Below are 16200 nucleotides of genomic sequence, written 5' to 3'. Positions count from 1 at the left end.
GACTTTAAAGAGTGAAAAGGGAAGAAAAGAAAAAATTGCGAGAGGCTCGACCAAACTTCAAGCCAAGTTTGTTCCCAAGTTCAGTAGCTGTCAGCCGTCCCATCTCTCCTAGTCCCTCCAGGGGCAGGTTCCTCCTCCTTTTGTTTAAGTGTCAAGCAAATGGGTTTCCTGTTGACACCGGAATGTTGAATGAAAGGGCAGGAAGAGGCCAGGCCATCTTTTCCCAAACCCCTTCCTAGCCAGCTTTTTTTTTTTTTTTTTTTTTTGGACAGGTTTGTTTTGGAGGAGCGGGTGGTTCCAGAGCGTGGGGCTGTAGGGCGGCCTCAGTGGCCCGAAACCCCTCCCCGAGGAGGCGAGGCCGGGCCAGAACCCGCCCGATCCCTGGCTCCAAGTCCGCGGGGCGGGGAAGGGAAATCGGAAGGGAGAAGCGAGTGGGAGAGAGAAAGCTGGGAGAAGGAGGCCGCGGTGCGCCGCGAGCAGGAGGCGGGGAAAGCGGCTCGGCCCGCGCCAGCCTCTGCCCGGCCGGCTGCAGGTGGAGTCCGCAGAGGCTGCCGAGTCCGCAGCCCCCGGCGCCGCGCCGCCGCCGCTTCTCCCCCGGGGCCGCCTTCCAGGCCCCGAGGGTGCTGGCCTGGGGGCACCTGGTGCCCGTCCGCCGTCCCGCGGCTGCGCCTCTGCGCCTCGCCGATGGCTGAGGGCCGGCGGCGGGAGGACGAGGAGGAAGAGCTGCGCGACCGCCGCGAGCTCGGGGGCCCGCGCCGCGCCCGGGGCCGTGCGCTCTCGGGCCACCCTGCTGCAGGTGAGGGGCGCGGGGAGCGCGAGGAGGTGCGCGGGGCCGCGGGCTGGGCGCCCCGGGGCCGCGCAGGTCCTGCTCCGGAAGGTGGCGGCTCTCACCCGCCCCGCTGGCACCGGCACCTCCTGGAGGCGAGAGGGAGAGTGGGTTTTCCATCCTCATCCTCACTTTCGTGCCAAGCCCGAGGACATTCACACTTACAGAGATGAGCCAGGGCCCGGGCCCTGGAGCCGAAACTACCAGTTTTCCGTGCCAGCTAAATGCAGGAGCTGCTGGCTTGGCACTTGTGGCCCGGGTGATCTACTTATCTCTGGATGAGTCAGAGGCTGGTAGAGAATTGGCTGGTCTGGCCGCCTCGGTGGAGAACGACACCTCACGATAGGTTTGCAGGCTCTTCGGCTACCAGGTCGAACCACGTGCTAATAGTCAGTCTAGTCTGATTTCGGTGTCCCTGAACTTAGGACCTGTAACTCAAGCCCTCCCCGCCCGCTTCTCCTACCGTCAGAGCTCGTCTATAGGAACTTGCTTTAGAGTTATTTTGTGACCACCCCTCCCCCCTACAGACACACACCCCAGTCCAGAATATAACATTCCAAAAAGCAATTCATTTGGACTGAGAATCATTTCTGGGCCTATAATTATTTTTATGATACAGTGTTTTGGGTACACAAAGGCGACATGGATCCATAGTTTGGCGCATAAATGGAAGAGCGAGTAAGTATAAATCCACACCTCTTCTCTTTTCCTCCGCAGCTTATCGATTAAACATAATAGAGAGTGAATTCTTTGGCCTTTGGTTCCAACTGGATAACCTAGTTATCTAAAAACGAGAGAACAAACCTAGCGGACTGACAGCGAAAGGGAGATAGAGAACTGAGAAAGATTGAGAGGAGAACGACTCATTAAAGCCTTTTCAGAAAGTGAAATATAGTGAACATTCCGTCAAACTTTGGAGAAGTTTTTCTATGTGGCTCCCTTTAGCCTAAGAGTTGGAGAATTAAGAGAAGAGAATGTGTCTGTGCGGGAACAAATGGAGGCAAGAAAATGGGATGAAAGAAAAAAAATGAGTAGAACATGAAGAAATAGTCCATTTGAAGCCATTACTAGGATCTTGGAACCTTAAAAATAATTCCTTATGCCAATTACTAGGACTTTTCATCAGAATAAGGCATTGGACTCTCTACATGAACATCATCCATTTTGAAAATAATTGATAGTTTCGCTCAGTATATATCCAGACCTAATGAAATGGGATATGAGTAAATGTTTCTTGCAAAAATACGAAAAAAACTTTGCAAAATGTACCTCTATTGAATTACCGATTTAAACACTGTAAGCCACTTCGGAGTCCTATTACAGTCAGCAAAAAGCTTCACACTCTTATGAGGGACTGTATTATGAAGAGCTGTAACTGGAGGTCAGACTAGATATGATCCAGGTATATGCGTATCACTTAGTTGCAATATGTGTATATTCCAAGGCTGGTGGAAGTGGCATTTTTGTAACTTGTTTTTTTTTTTTTTTTTTTTTTTCTTCTACCAGTTTCTTAGTTTCTCAAGGCTGCCAGAAGCTTTTCTAAGTTCTGTGATAGTATTTTGCTGAGACATGACATTGTGTACTTTTTCACTCAGAATTGGTGTTTGCATTTTCTGATCGTTTAATGTGTCCTGTGTCTCCATTAAGGGGTGAAGGACAGAGAAGATACTAAGCAGTGGGTAGAGGGTTAAGCTTCCAATTACTGATCTTCTTTTGGGAAACGTTATTTAACAGTTTACATTTCTTTACAAGTTGTGCTCCTCGTTCCCCTCATTACTTATCCTGTTTTTCAGACACCATTGCATTCCTTACCAAGCTTGGGCATTTGTTACTTATGTTTGTACTGGACGTTGTTCTCTCTCCAAATGAAAGTATGAACTGACCCAAAGGCTTCATGTTTCTTCTCAGTTTTCTTTATAGTCTTCCACTTTCCTGTTCAAATATCATTTCTCCCTCCTCCCCCCATCACTTTACGATCTAAAGATTTTCTTTTTCTTTTATCTTGCTTAGCTTGACAACATACATTTTGGGTTTATGGACTTGAGAGAGTCTGTGAATTCCTTCTCTCCCTGCTAAATTTAGATGTGATTGTGGAACTGTGTTTATTTTTGCAATGTACATTCAGAATAGTGTATAAAATCTATAAATTATAAAATATATGCATACCTCTGAGAAATTGTGGGTTTGGTTCCAGATCACTGCAATAAAGTGAGTTGTAATCTTTTTGCGGGTGGAAGGCATTCCCTCCAATTTGTAAAAAACACAACATCTGTAAAGCACGCTAAAGTGAAGCTCAATAACACGGTATATGTAAAACTCTTGTAAACAATGCCCACGTCAAGAAACAGGACATTGTCAGTAACCTAGAAACAGACTCTGAGGATCCCTTCTCCTTCCACTTTTTTGACTTTTTAAATTATTATTTCCTTGCTCTTCTGTGCAAGTTTTACCTGTATGCATATATATAACATATGCATCCCTTTACAATATTATTTAGTTTTACCTATTTTACAAGTTCATGAGTGGAATTATCCTGTATATATTCTTTAGTGTCATGGGTTTTTTTCCACACAATATTAAGTTTGCAAGATTTACCCAAATTATATGTAGCTGTAGTTTATTTTCATTGTATAAAGACATCATACTTTTTGTCTGTCACATTTTGTTAATTTGTTGGAGTTCTTTACACAAGAATTTCAACCTTTTTGATTGCGTGTGTTCTAAATATCTTCTACTCTCTGGCTTATTTTAAAATTTTTCTTTATTGATTTCTTTGGATGTGAAATTCTTAATTATAATGTAGGCGTGTGTACGAATCTTTTTTTTGTTGTTATAGTGTCCGTCCTCCCCCTCACTGTCCTCCCTGGTTAGGAATGCTTTCTGTACCCCAAGGTCATGAAGATATTCTCCTCTATTGTCTCCTGAAAGTTTTGTAACTTTCTTTGAGAGAGATTGTAGCATTCATCAGACTCTCAACCACATCTGAGAACCGCTGACTAACCTACAACATTTTTATATTGTTTCTCCAAAGGGCAGGGAATACAAAGTTCTAGGTCCTACCCTAATCACCCAGAGTAGGCATTTGATAGGATTTAATAAATGTCTATATGTTGGCGTCATTACAGTAAACTCTGGAAGGACTGATATAACTTCTCTGAAGTGTTTTCAGTAAAGTAATATTGTCAGTATGAGGGCATAGAATATAATTTGTTATGTTCACTATTAACCAAGTGCTTCTTATACGTTATACCCTGTGAGATAGGTATTATTTTATCCATTTAATAATTGAAAAGATTGAGGCTCAGAAATATTTAAACAACTTGCCCAAGTTCCCCTCAGCTAGTAAATGGCAGAATGGGGACTTGAATCCAGGTCTGACCTGAAAGTTCACATTTTTCCAAGCTATCCCACTGGCTGCCAGTAAGTCAATTGCTATTAATGCTCCACACATTTATACCTGTATGTTCCTTGTTATAGATTTAGAAATACTTTACATCTAGTGTTTTTCTGCTTAGGCAGAGCTATCATAGCCTTATTTAACTTCATTCCTAAAAAAAACACCCTGAGAAGAAAGGATACCTTTTATTATTCTCATTTTAGAGATGAGTAAATTGAGACTCAGAAATGTTGAAGACTCAATCTAAAATAACACAGCCAAGTATAACTGCACCTCATTTACCTCTATTGTGTTTCACGTCATAAACTATAGTTTCGTTGATTCATATAACATATGGCCCAGAGTTTGTAGCTCTTATAAGTTAGGTAGTTTTAAAACTGCATTAATTCTTCTAGGCCACCATCTTACCGCATTTGTTATTAGAATTCCAAAGTTTTCTAATTTATTTTGATAACGTTATTAAAAGTCCCATGAAACTATAAACATATTTTCACATTGTTTAAAAATCCTGCATTCACCAGGTTCCTTAAAACCTGTCTAATTACCCTCATTAATATAATGTATGCAAAATGGTGCAGACAATCCAGGGAATACAAAGATATAGATATAAAAGCATGGTTTCCATGCTTTTAAAGAACTCATCATAGAATTAGGGAAGGTAAGACTAACGGACTTCAAGAAGATAAATAAGGATATAAAGTAGTTTGTAGTGACTATAAACTGGACTTTAGCTTAAGAGAACAGACCATTATGGTTCATTTCTCAAATCATCTCTTACTGTGTGACCTTGGACAAGTAACCTACCTTCTCTGTACTTCTATTTTTTATTTGTTAATATGAATAAAACCTGTTACATAGGTTTTGAAGATTATATGAGTTAGTATACATGATACCCTTAGAAAACAGCTAGGTACGTAGTAAAGTTATTTATTTATTTATATTGTTAACCTAAGAATAAAAAGCTAAAGTGAGAGGCAACAAATATTTATTTGAGATCCAAAAATATAGCTATTTGTGAAGCACAGATGCAGGTAGAAAAATCCAAGTAGTGTTCCGATTATGAAGTGAAGGTAAGGGAGTTTTTATAAGAAAGGGAAGGGGAAATAACTACATAAATAGAAGGAAGGAGTTTCCATTGGTGTCAATAAATCAAGGAAGGAATTTCTGTAGGTGCAAATAAGCTAAGTTATTCTTTAGTTATACCTGACGGTGTTAATTCTAAAAAATATCTTTAATTTTCAGTCTTGTAGTCATAATGTCTGCTCTCCTTGTAGCTTTGCAAACAATTCTTTGGGATACAATATTGTTTTGGCCCAGCCTAAAGGTTATTTTGCCCCATTTAAACGTTCCAAAGGTTTGAGGAGTAAGATGCCAAGGCAGTTCCTCTGGAATGGCAACTCCAACTCCATTTTGAAGTGGCTCTGTTTACATAATTTTTCACCTGTGTGTCTGATTGAGGTGCCCTATGACTAAAACTCATTCACACTAGAATATCAATAGGTATAAAGAACTAATATGAGTTTCTTTACAATTTTGGAAATGGAGAGGAAGTTAGACTAGGAGAGGAATTTAGAAAAGCGCTGGAGTAGGATAATTAAATGAGTTAATACTTATTGTGTACTGGGTATCAGGTTTTACAGTATTTTTTTTCATTTTAGTCCTCGTACCAGTCCAGTGAGGTAGGTGTGACAGGTGAGGAACCTGAGGCCTAAGGGGATAAATAATCTACTCAAGATGACACAACTAGGTAGTGACACAATAGCATTCTGTGGCAGAGACTCCTGCTTGCCTACCCAATATTCACTTCCTTCTTCCTCAGTGGAACCCTGTATTGCTGACTGCAGAGATGCAAGTGGAACTTGTCGAGGGGAGTTTCTAGGAAAGCTCTTTAAAGAGGACTCAACTTCACAGAATATCCTTTTGCCTTTGTCATTTCCTTCTCCCTCCTACCAGGAACAAGGATGTGTAGATCACAGCACACATCCTGGGCCATGAGGTTACCTTGAGGATGGAATCCATGTACTGAGAATGGTGGAGCAGAAAAGTAGATGGACTGTCAGCTGCCAGTGATAACAGAGTCATCATCTGAGCTTTTGCTCAGATTGCCTGCCTCCTCCTTTATTTGAAATAAATAAATCAATAAATAAACTGTCTTGTTTAAGCCACTATTATCTTATATCTCTATAACTAGCAGCTGAATATACTTCGTACCTGATACAAATTCTAATTTGATCTTGTTTCTCTCTCCTTACCACCAGGCTATAATGTATTTTGTTAACATGAAGTTCCCTTAGGGTACCTGGGTTCTTGTTGCTATTTTGAACTTTATTATAATGTGACCTTGGACAAATAACTTACAGCCCTTCCCCTTTTTTATTTGCATCTTTTGAAAGAGAATTATTCATTCTCTATTCGACATATTTATTATGGGGAACATGCTTGTAAACTTCAAGTTCTCATGTGTGATGTACTGAAAAGGAAACCTATAGAATCTGAAAAGAGTTTTTTGTTTTTGTCACTGCCCAGTGCCAGGTTTGAATACTTCTCAGCGAATACAGATTGTAAAGGGGTTGATTTTGTCTCTACTCTGATGCATATGAACAGATAAAAACTTGCAATTGCTGTGAGCCCATCATGCATGCTATGGCTGCTGCTTGGGACTCAGAGTTCATTTGTTTTCAATATGGCTGCTTTTATTGTTCCCGAGCAGTTTCCTGAAGATGTATTAATCAAGGAATTGCTACACTGGAGGATAGGTAAATGCTTTTTCTGTGAGAGCTGGCCAAGGACAGGAGCACAGAAGAAAATGTTTGCACAGCCTATGGAGACTGTTTTTCAGGCAATATCACCATTTTGAAATAGTCCTTTTACACTAGTACAGGGGTGTTCACAAACACACATACAAAGAACAACAAAGAACAAAAATGACAACAAAAAAACATGGCAAACTCCCCAGCATGGGGCCACCCATGTAAATCATTCCTTCTTGACTCGTCACTACACTCCTAGTTTCTCCCTTTCCTCAGAAGGACTCTCCCTAAACACACACTATTGGTCCAATGGGGATAATTGGAGCTATCTGGAGATTACTAGGTAGATTTATATGTGTTACTCAGTTGAGGTATAACTCGGAGACACAGTGTATAAATGAAATTCATTTGGAATAAGCAGTAGTATTGCAAGTTTTAAAATGTACAGACTTTCATTTGAATATTACTCTTAATTAGATGCTTAATGTGAAAAGCCTAGTATCGCAAATGTGATCTTATACTGTTCTATTCCTGTTTCTTTTTCACAGGAAATTTCTTGAGGTATTCGACTTCATAATATGGTGTGGAATTTTTCACAATTCTGTAGCAATGGGGGCTCTAAAAAGTAGTTTTCAAACTTTAATACGCTTACAGATCACCTGGAGGTCTTATAAAAATGCAGATCCTGATTTAGTAGGTTTCGGGTGGAGCCTGAGATTCTGCATTTCTAACAAGTTCCAAGTGACATTGCTGCTGCTGGTCCCTGGCCCACACTTTGAGTTACAAGACCCTCAGTTACCTCTGCCTCAGTGCCAGGGTTCTAAATGCTGCTGGGCATCAAAATCAACTGGGGAATTTAAAAAAAAGACATGCTCATGGTTTCCCGATTAGTAACTTTTGTAATAGTTGCTGGAGAGCTGGATTTTTTAAGTTCCATGTGAGGTGTGATTGGCTTAGACTTCTGTTAAAAAATGTGATGTTGAGTGGTTTCAGTGTGATTTCTTGTAATTTGAATTGTTATGCTTTCCATCATAATTTATAATGACTTTTAGTCACACTCAATAGAATCCACCGTGAATTTTATACATGGATTTTATTCAACTCCTGTGTTATCTTATAGCCTAAGAAGGGTCCACATTAGAATGGTGTTAGAAGCTATCATTGAAGTAACTGAGAAGCAATGTATGTTATAGTTATATTATTTCAGATTGCAAGAGATAGAGGCCTGTTTTGCTAACCTCAGCTGATGGAGGCTTATTATAAAGATGCAAGGGTAATTTGAAAGACACGGGAAGTATCTTCAGAAGTCATTTGGATATAATAACTCTAAGAAACTGATAGCAATAGAGAACATTCCTTTCTAAGTTGGGACGACTGTTATTCCTTATGCCAGTGACACCACTATTTTTGTGACTCAGTTTACCTTGGTCTGCTTCCATGGCTTCTGAAGTTACTGAGTAACTGGCTCTCTTGTTTTTCTTGTCAGCCTCCTCAAGAAAGATGCTCTAAGTAGGCTGTCCAGCCACTGTCCTGCAGAGTGCCCCTTTTGGGCAGGTCTCATGCCAGTTTACCGTAGAAGCCTATGACAAACTATATAGTTACCTTTTCAGACCCATCCCTGGTCCTTTTTCCTGGGAGAGAATTGTAGAGTCCTGTGGCCTGGCTACCAGCATTCCAAAATTGGGAATCACCAGCAGCTGCTTCTGTCAAATGGGACTTTGGGCCTGCAGGCCATGGGAGGTTTCCTAGAATGGAGAGATTGTAAAATTGGCAGACTCCATGCTTGGTCCTGATCACTCTTTCAGTAGTGAGTTCCGTGAGGGAAGAGACTTATTTTATTCATTGTTATAGCTCCATAATTCAGAACAGCACATATAGTCAACACATATCTATCAAACAGAACAGAATTTTTAAAAATGATTTAATGTAGTCTTTTTTTGTTAGTGTGATTACATTTTATTGTAACCCAAATCCTTATATACACAATAATGGAAAGCAAATTCCTACTCTGCCCGCGGCTTACCCTGTTGAGAAGAAACAACATGTTGTGATACACAAGAACTTCACATATTCCTGTTTTCTTTTCAGTCTTGAGAGCTTTAGATGTTTGCCACTTGGCACCATCAGTGCAGCTGGTGCCAGGCTTCGGGTTGAGCGGGCAGCAAATAAATGCCAAGTCCAGTACTCAGTATCATTTTAAATGGTGTCCCTTCAGGGTCTTCTTGCCCCAGGTGGTGAAGCTGCACCGCAGGGCCTCAAACTTCTGTGAGCCGAGGTCCCTGCCCTGACAGCATCGGGCCCCGCGGGCGGGCCCGCGCCCGTGCGCCTGCGCGCCACAGCCGTGCGTCACGCCTTCTCGGTGTGAGTGGCTCCTCCCGGCCCGAGGGCGCCGCCATCTTGGATCTCTGCTGTGTATCCTAACGCTTAAACGCGGAGTTGGTTATTTGGAAGAGAAGAGGAGGTTAATTTTCAGGTAAGAAGAGAAACTTGGAAGATAGATGTCGCCATTAGTTGCTGCATCTGCTGCCTCTTAAAACCCCAAATCCTATCCATGTAGAATAGGGTGGAGGATGGCTGCTAAAAGATGTTTCTAAGGAAGGTTTGACCAGGTCTATGATCGATGGGATGTAGTGCCGCGGAGTGACAAACCGAAGTTTCTAAGGTTCCCTGACTTGGAAAAAGGATACTGTCATTTGACAACCTCTCCAGGATAATACCGAACATTTAGTATTAAGCGTTAATTAGAAAGCATTTATAATTAGTGTTAAATATAATGTTGAGTGCTTATGTAGCTCTTAAGACAAGCCTCTCGATACTTCCTTGTGCGCAAGGGTTTTGTAAACCTTGTAAAACGTCATATGGAATGATAATCTCATAGGTTTCCAATGAAAGTTTAATGAAGATATGAAGAGTTCGGAGTTTTAATTCCAATATTCTTTCATTCTTTGGTCTTTTAATTGAAAACAAGATTTCGTACTACTGTAGTAGGTTTTTAAAAGTACCGAGTTTTAGTATGTCTGAACATAATATTTTATTTCTCAGTCACCTATTTAGTGCTTATATATGTTGAGAATTTATGTAATTCTAACAATACAGAAAAACAGTTTTTGTTTTTAAGATAAGAAAAATGGAGCAAAGAGGAGTTAATTGGAGCTAGAATTTGAATTCTGTAGACTTTTTCTCTTAACTTTTAAATTTACATAAAGTAAAATTGACTTTTGGTACATAGTTCTATGAGTTTTTTAGTGAGGTATAATTGGCATATATGATTATATTAGTTTCAGGTGTGCAGCATGTTTTGATACTTACATATATTGTCAAATGATCAACAGAATAAATGTATTTAACAGATGTTGCCTGCATATTTGCAAAATTTTTTTCTTGTGATGAGACCTTACTAAGTTACTAAGATTTACTCTCTTAGTAACTTTCAGATATGCAGTACAGCATTAGCTGTAGTTCTGTGAGTTTTAATACATGCATAAATTCACATGACCACCACCATTGTCAGGATAAAGAACAGTTTGATCACCCTGAAATTCCCTGTGCTGCCTCTTGTAGCAAACCTTTTCTAAACCCTTAACCCCTGGCAATTAGTGATCTGTTCTCTCTGTCTATAGTTTTACATTCTCCAGAACTTTATGTAAAACCAACGATGTATGAGAGTTTCATTTGCTCTGCGTCCTCACCAGCACTTGATATTACAGGGTTTTATTGTTTCTTTTTGTTTCTGATATTCTGATAGAGTGTAGTGATAGTTCATTTTTTATTTCCTTAATGGACAATGATGTTGAGCATTTTTTTATGTGTTTAATCGCCATACATATATTATACTTGGCAAAGGATGTTCAAATCTTGACACACTTTAAAATTAGGTTGTTTTCATACTGTGTAGCTTTTAAGAAGCCTTTATATATTCTGCATTTAATTCCTTTGTCAGATATGAGATTTGAAAATACTTCTAGGGTACAGCTTATTTTTTCTTATATTAACAGTGCCTCTTTGAACATATTTAAAATAGCAGATTTATAGTCTTTGTCTAGTAAGTCCAACATCTGGGCTTCCACAGAAACCATTTATATTACTTTTTTTTTTTTTCTGTGTGGGTCCATACATTCTTGGTTTTGTGCATACCTTGTAGTTTTATGTTGAAAACTGGACATGTTGAATGTTGTAGTGTAGCAACTTTAGAAATTAGATTCTTCCTCCTCCGCAAGGTTTGTTATTACTGCTTATTATGGTTGCTGTGTTTAGTGACTTTTCTGAACTAATTTTGTAAAGTATGTTTTCTTTCCTATGGTCGCACTGAAGTCTCAGTTTCATTAGCTTTGTGGTCAGCTAGGGATAGGACAGAATTTTCCTTAAATGCCTAGAACCAAACCAAACCAAATAACAGCAACAAAAACAACCTCCTGGTCTTCGCAGATGGACTCTGTGTATCACTGCACACTTTCAACATTCAGCCAGGCAGTGAACAATTTCCCTTAGCCTTCACTTTCTGCTTGTGTGGAACCTGAAAGTCAACCAGAGGTGAGAGCCTAGAACCTTCTCAGATATTTTCTAATCATGCTCCCACCCTGGAAATGCACGTAGTTTTCTTGATAGCCAGGAATACATGGGAGCTTTAAAAGCCCTATTCACCAAAGCATCTTTATTCTTTAACCTTTCCTCCCAACCACTTTGGTTAGTCTATTGTTTGCCTGAACTGTTATTCATTGCCTCTGTAGCACTAATATATTTATTTCCTTGTAAATATTTTCAACAAACTCCTTCCAGCTTTAGCACTTGGAGAATTCTGAGTTAGGTGAAATAAAGGCATCTTTTGTACCAGTGTTCCAGGGTACCACTAGACAAGTCAAAACACATTATTACAATTCTTTGTGAATGATATCGTCCTGCTCCCTTTCATACTGGTACTAGGAAGACAGGCTGTTATTTTCAAGGCTACCACTGAGCTGTTAAATGGGGGATAGGACAAGAATAAGTTAAAATGACACAAAACTCATGACCAAAATCCAGTTAGTTTTTCATAAGTGTTTAACTGTACTTCAGTGCATCAAGTAATTGCCATTAGCTTTTTTGATTTCCAGGGTTCCAAAAATGTTGGTTCTTCAAGTTTTTTATTGCTTTTGTGGAGGATGGACTTTTGGAGTTTCTTACTGTACTATTTTTGCTGATGTCACTTAAGTATTAGGATTTAAAAACTGATTAAAATTGTGGTCTTTATGAGCAAATTGCCCAAATTTTGCCAATAAAATACCAAAAGAGAAGAAATGGATATTGTTCCTCGTTTTCAAAGTGTTTGCATGTACTACAGTAGCATTATCAAGGCATTTCAGCAGTGTCACTCATTTGGTTATAGTGCATGGGCAGCTTGCTTTTCTCATTCATAGGCCACATATAACCCTTAACCTCTCTGTTGCTTTTAAAAACATGATTTCCAAGCGGTATTTGGCCAGGGAACTCCAGATTCCTCTCTGTTGTTAATTGTGGCTCAGAAAGTAGCTGTATTGCACTGTTCTGATACAAATCAGTCATGTGTCAACACTCTGGGGAATGGATTTGAGGAGGGCATGAAATAAATGTGTCATTTTATATACTTCTGTATTGTTCGCGTTTCCTCCAATGAATATTACTCTGGAAATTACAAAAAAACAATAAATTTAAAATACCATGCAAAATAATTGCCTGCTGGTCTAGTGTATTTGTTGCTCATGTTATGGCATTTTTAAAAAAACATGTTTTGCCTAAGATAAGTTATCACAATGATCATAGGAAATGCTGTCCTGTTGATAAATGATTGATAAAATGTTTAAGGAAATGATATTAGGAAAGAGATATATAATTGTGTTTTGTCTGAAGATTATTTTTCGAGCATTGTTTAATTTATCATTTGTTCACCTGTTTGGTTTTATGACAGTCACTTGTTTTTAAGAAAGCCATAATCTCTTGAAAAGTAAATCCTCATTTTTAACCAAACTTTTAAAAGCTGTTTGACATAATCAAAACCCACCTTAGCATTCGCTTCTAAGTCTCAGATTCCTCAATGATAGTAGGAAGGATTTAGACCAGAGATCTGGAAACTACAGACCTGTGGGCCAAATCTGGCCTGTTTTTGTAAATAAAATTTTATTCGAACACAGACGTGGTCATTCATTTGCATATTATCTTTGGCTGTTTTTGTGCTACATCTGTGTGGCCCACAAGCCTAAAATATTAACTATCTAGCCCTTTATGTAAAAAGTTTGCTGACCAGAAAATCAAGTTTCCTTTCAGGTTAAAAATTCCTTGTGTTAGTTTTGGGATACTTGGTGGTAGATCACTAGAAAATTTTACTAGAAACAGGGAAACACAAGTAAATCACCCATTGTTACTTGTTAGACACCTATATCCCTCATGCAACAGTTATATGCAACTGGTGAGTCACAGCTTAGCTTCACTTGTCTTCTTTCATTCTGGGATCTCAGCTAGGTATTGCTGAATGAGCACTACCTATTTGAGAAAAAGAGCAATGGAAAAACCATTTGCCAGTTTTTAAGACTCCTCAAAAGTTTCATATATCACTTCTCAAATTTCTTTGGCCATCTCGATGTTAGTGGTTTAGAGAAGTGTAATCCTTTTATAGGTGGTCTTGCAAGTCACGTGGTACTTTGAGTGGGTGAATAGTTAAGTCCTTCCACACAGAGGGCAGTGAATCAGTGGAAAATAATATCTAACACAGCCTCTTTAAAAGGTTCCCTAGTGTGAGCAGACTGAAACTAATGGCAAAAACTTGGTTTTAGAATTCTTTGTGTGTTATTGTTCATGAACTCTGTACAACTAATAAGTAACTAGAATTTGGCTCAGTAAGCTTTTGGAATATATTCAAATTCTTTCAACTTGCTTATTTAATATACATTCAATGTAAGAATGTAATGTCTGTTTGAATTCCTTCCTCATAGACTCTTGATGCCTTTAACTTGTTTCTCACCCCTAAGCTATCTTCTCCAAGGTTCCATATGTCACTAAATGACACAACTCAAGTTACCTAAGCCAGAAACCTGGATGTAGTTCTTACTTTCTCCCTCACCATGAGTACTTATATCTTATCAGTTACCAGATTCTGTTGAATTTGTCTCCTTTCTCGCCCTTGACTCTGTCCACTTCTCTCTGTCCTCATTGCTAACATCCCGGTCCAGGCGTCTCTCACCTTTCACAACAACCTTGTAACTAGCCATTCATTCTGCCTCCTGACTTGCTTCTAAAGCACAAACTAATCCTGTTATCCCCCTGCATTCAAACCTTTCAATGTCTTACACATTGTATTCTCCCCTTAAAGCTCAAATTTCTTAACACTGCCTTTCACCTTTTTTTCTTTATTTTTTTTCCTGGGAATTTCCAGGTTATCCTCTTATGCTTAGTTTGCTGTAAAAATGTAATCTTCTTCTGGAAGGATTTTTCCAGAGCATGTTTTTTGAACTTATAAAATATTTGATAGATGCTTTTCACTTGTAGAGACTCAAAACGTTTGATGAAAAGTATTGTCCAAAGCTGTGTGCAGCATTGAGCATAGTCCAGCAATAGGATGCTTCCATCCTGCTTCTCGATATTAAAAGGGCCCAGTTAAGCCAGATGAGCTCCAAAGAAAGGTAGATGACATTGGTTTTGTTTCACTTTCTCTGTGGCCTGTTTTTAGAAGTTTAATGTGCTCATTTTGGAACTAGTAATTTATTGGGGCTCTTTAAGTGAGCTAACATATAATTCTTTATGATACCAACTTAGCAGCTTCTGGACAGAAAGAATGTGAAACAAATTTATTAAACAAACAAATAAAAACCACTATCTCCTTGAGAGCTTTCATGTTAATGCTCTTTCAGAAATAAAATAGCTTCATTTAACTCAGGTGGGGATAGGAAGTTTCTTTTAAAACTCAAATACTTGCGTTTGAAGATGCTGTAATAATTTTAATTTTTAAGGCCAAAATGTTTTCATTATTTAAAATTTCATTGTCCTGAACTTTTTTTAACCAACCAACTGCTACCTTTTATTCTTATCTAGGCTGGTTACATGGAATTTTTAATAAAATGAATCAAATGTCTCTCAACTCTGAAGCTTTACAGTTGTTGTAACCACAGCTTTCTGTTATAAACTTAATTTAAAAAGCAATCTCAGTTTAAAAAGACAAGGTTAAAAAATCTATACATTTCTATTAACATGTGAAAAGGAGTCAGAAGCATATCGACACATCCTTAAGCATAAGGAAAGAATGTAAAGGGTGAGAGTAATGAACATATTATTACATGGGGATTTGAAGTTTCTATGTTAGATATTTCTGTAACATTTTGATTTTTTTAATAAGCAGAATTGGGAAAAAATATTTTAAGATTTTTTTTAAATGAAGAGTCACTTGATTTCCTCTTCCTTGGGGAGAGAGCGGTCTTCTACCAGGGTCAGAATGGGCTGCTTTGGGTTACTTATTCTGAAGGCTCTATGAATGTTGGGATTCTTGAACATTTGAAATTACATAAAGGTGTGTGTGTGTGTGTGTGTGTGTGTGTGTGTATGCATGAGTGCTCTTTTTAGGTGTGGGATTTGAGTGATGTGGGGATGAAGATCCATAATTCAAAGATTCTTACTATTTTATTTATCTAGTCCTGCCCTCTCTGAGCTCCAGACTGCCTACTCAGCACCTCTCCTTGGATATCTTATAAGTATCTCAAATTTAACATGTATATATTAGTTTCCTATTGCTGATATAAGAAATTACTACAAATTTAGTGGTTTTAAAAAACACGAATTTATTTTCCTACAGCTCTGGAGGTCAAAAGTCCAAAATCGGTTTCACTGTACTAAAATCAAGGTGTCTGTAGGGCTGCATTCCATCTCTACGCTCCAGGGGACAATCGCGTCTTTGCCTTTTTTAACTTCTACAGGCCGCTTCACTCCTCGGGTTGTGACCTCTGCTCCATCCTCAAAGCGAGCAGCATAGTGTCAGCACTTGTTTCTTCTGTTTCCATCCTATGTCTTCTGCATAGTCTCTGACTCTCCTGTATTCCTCTTAGAAGATCTGTGATTATACTAGGTTCTACCAGGTAGTCCAGGATAATCTCCCCATCTCCAGATACTAACTTAATCATGTGTGCAAAGTCTCTTTTACCAGGTAAAGTAACATATCCACAGGTTCTGGGGATTGTAACATGGACACCCTAGGGGGCCATTATTCACACTATGGATTTGCAAATCTCTTC

General features: G+C 39.0%; 1 protein-coding gene across 4 annotated transcripts in view; it reads left to right on the top strand.

Moving 5' to 3' along the window:
- The first annotated feature begins 267 nt into the window (after window positions 1–267).
- Window positions 268–16200, top strand: part of SH3D19 (SH3 domain containing 19) — a 141985-nt gene continuing 126052 nt past the window's right edge. For 2 of the 4 annotated variants that reach the window (XM_036233541.1, XM_016144562.2), the window contains exon 1: window positions 268–796. In XM_036233541.1, the coding sequence (XP_036089434.1) occupies window positions 685–796 (112 nt within the window). In that variant the 5' untranslated portion in view covers window positions 268–684. The remainder of the gene's footprint in view (window positions 797–16200) is intronic. The other 2 variants (XM_016144572.2, XM_016144564.2) reach the window with 2 other exon arrangements.

This window comes from Rousettus aegyptiacus, unplaced genomic scaffold, assembly GCF_014176215.1.
Source record: "Rousettus aegyptiacus isolate mRouAeg1 unplaced genomic scaffold, mRouAeg1.p scaffold_m13_p_16, whole genome shotgun sequence".
In the NCBI taxonomy this organism is placed as follows: domain Eukaryota; kingdom Metazoa; phylum Chordata; class Mammalia; order Chiroptera; family Pteropodidae; genus Rousettus; species Rousettus aegyptiacus.
The sequence above is the reverse complement of the archived record's forward strand: the minus strand, read 5'-3'. Positions and strand labels throughout refer to the sequence as shown.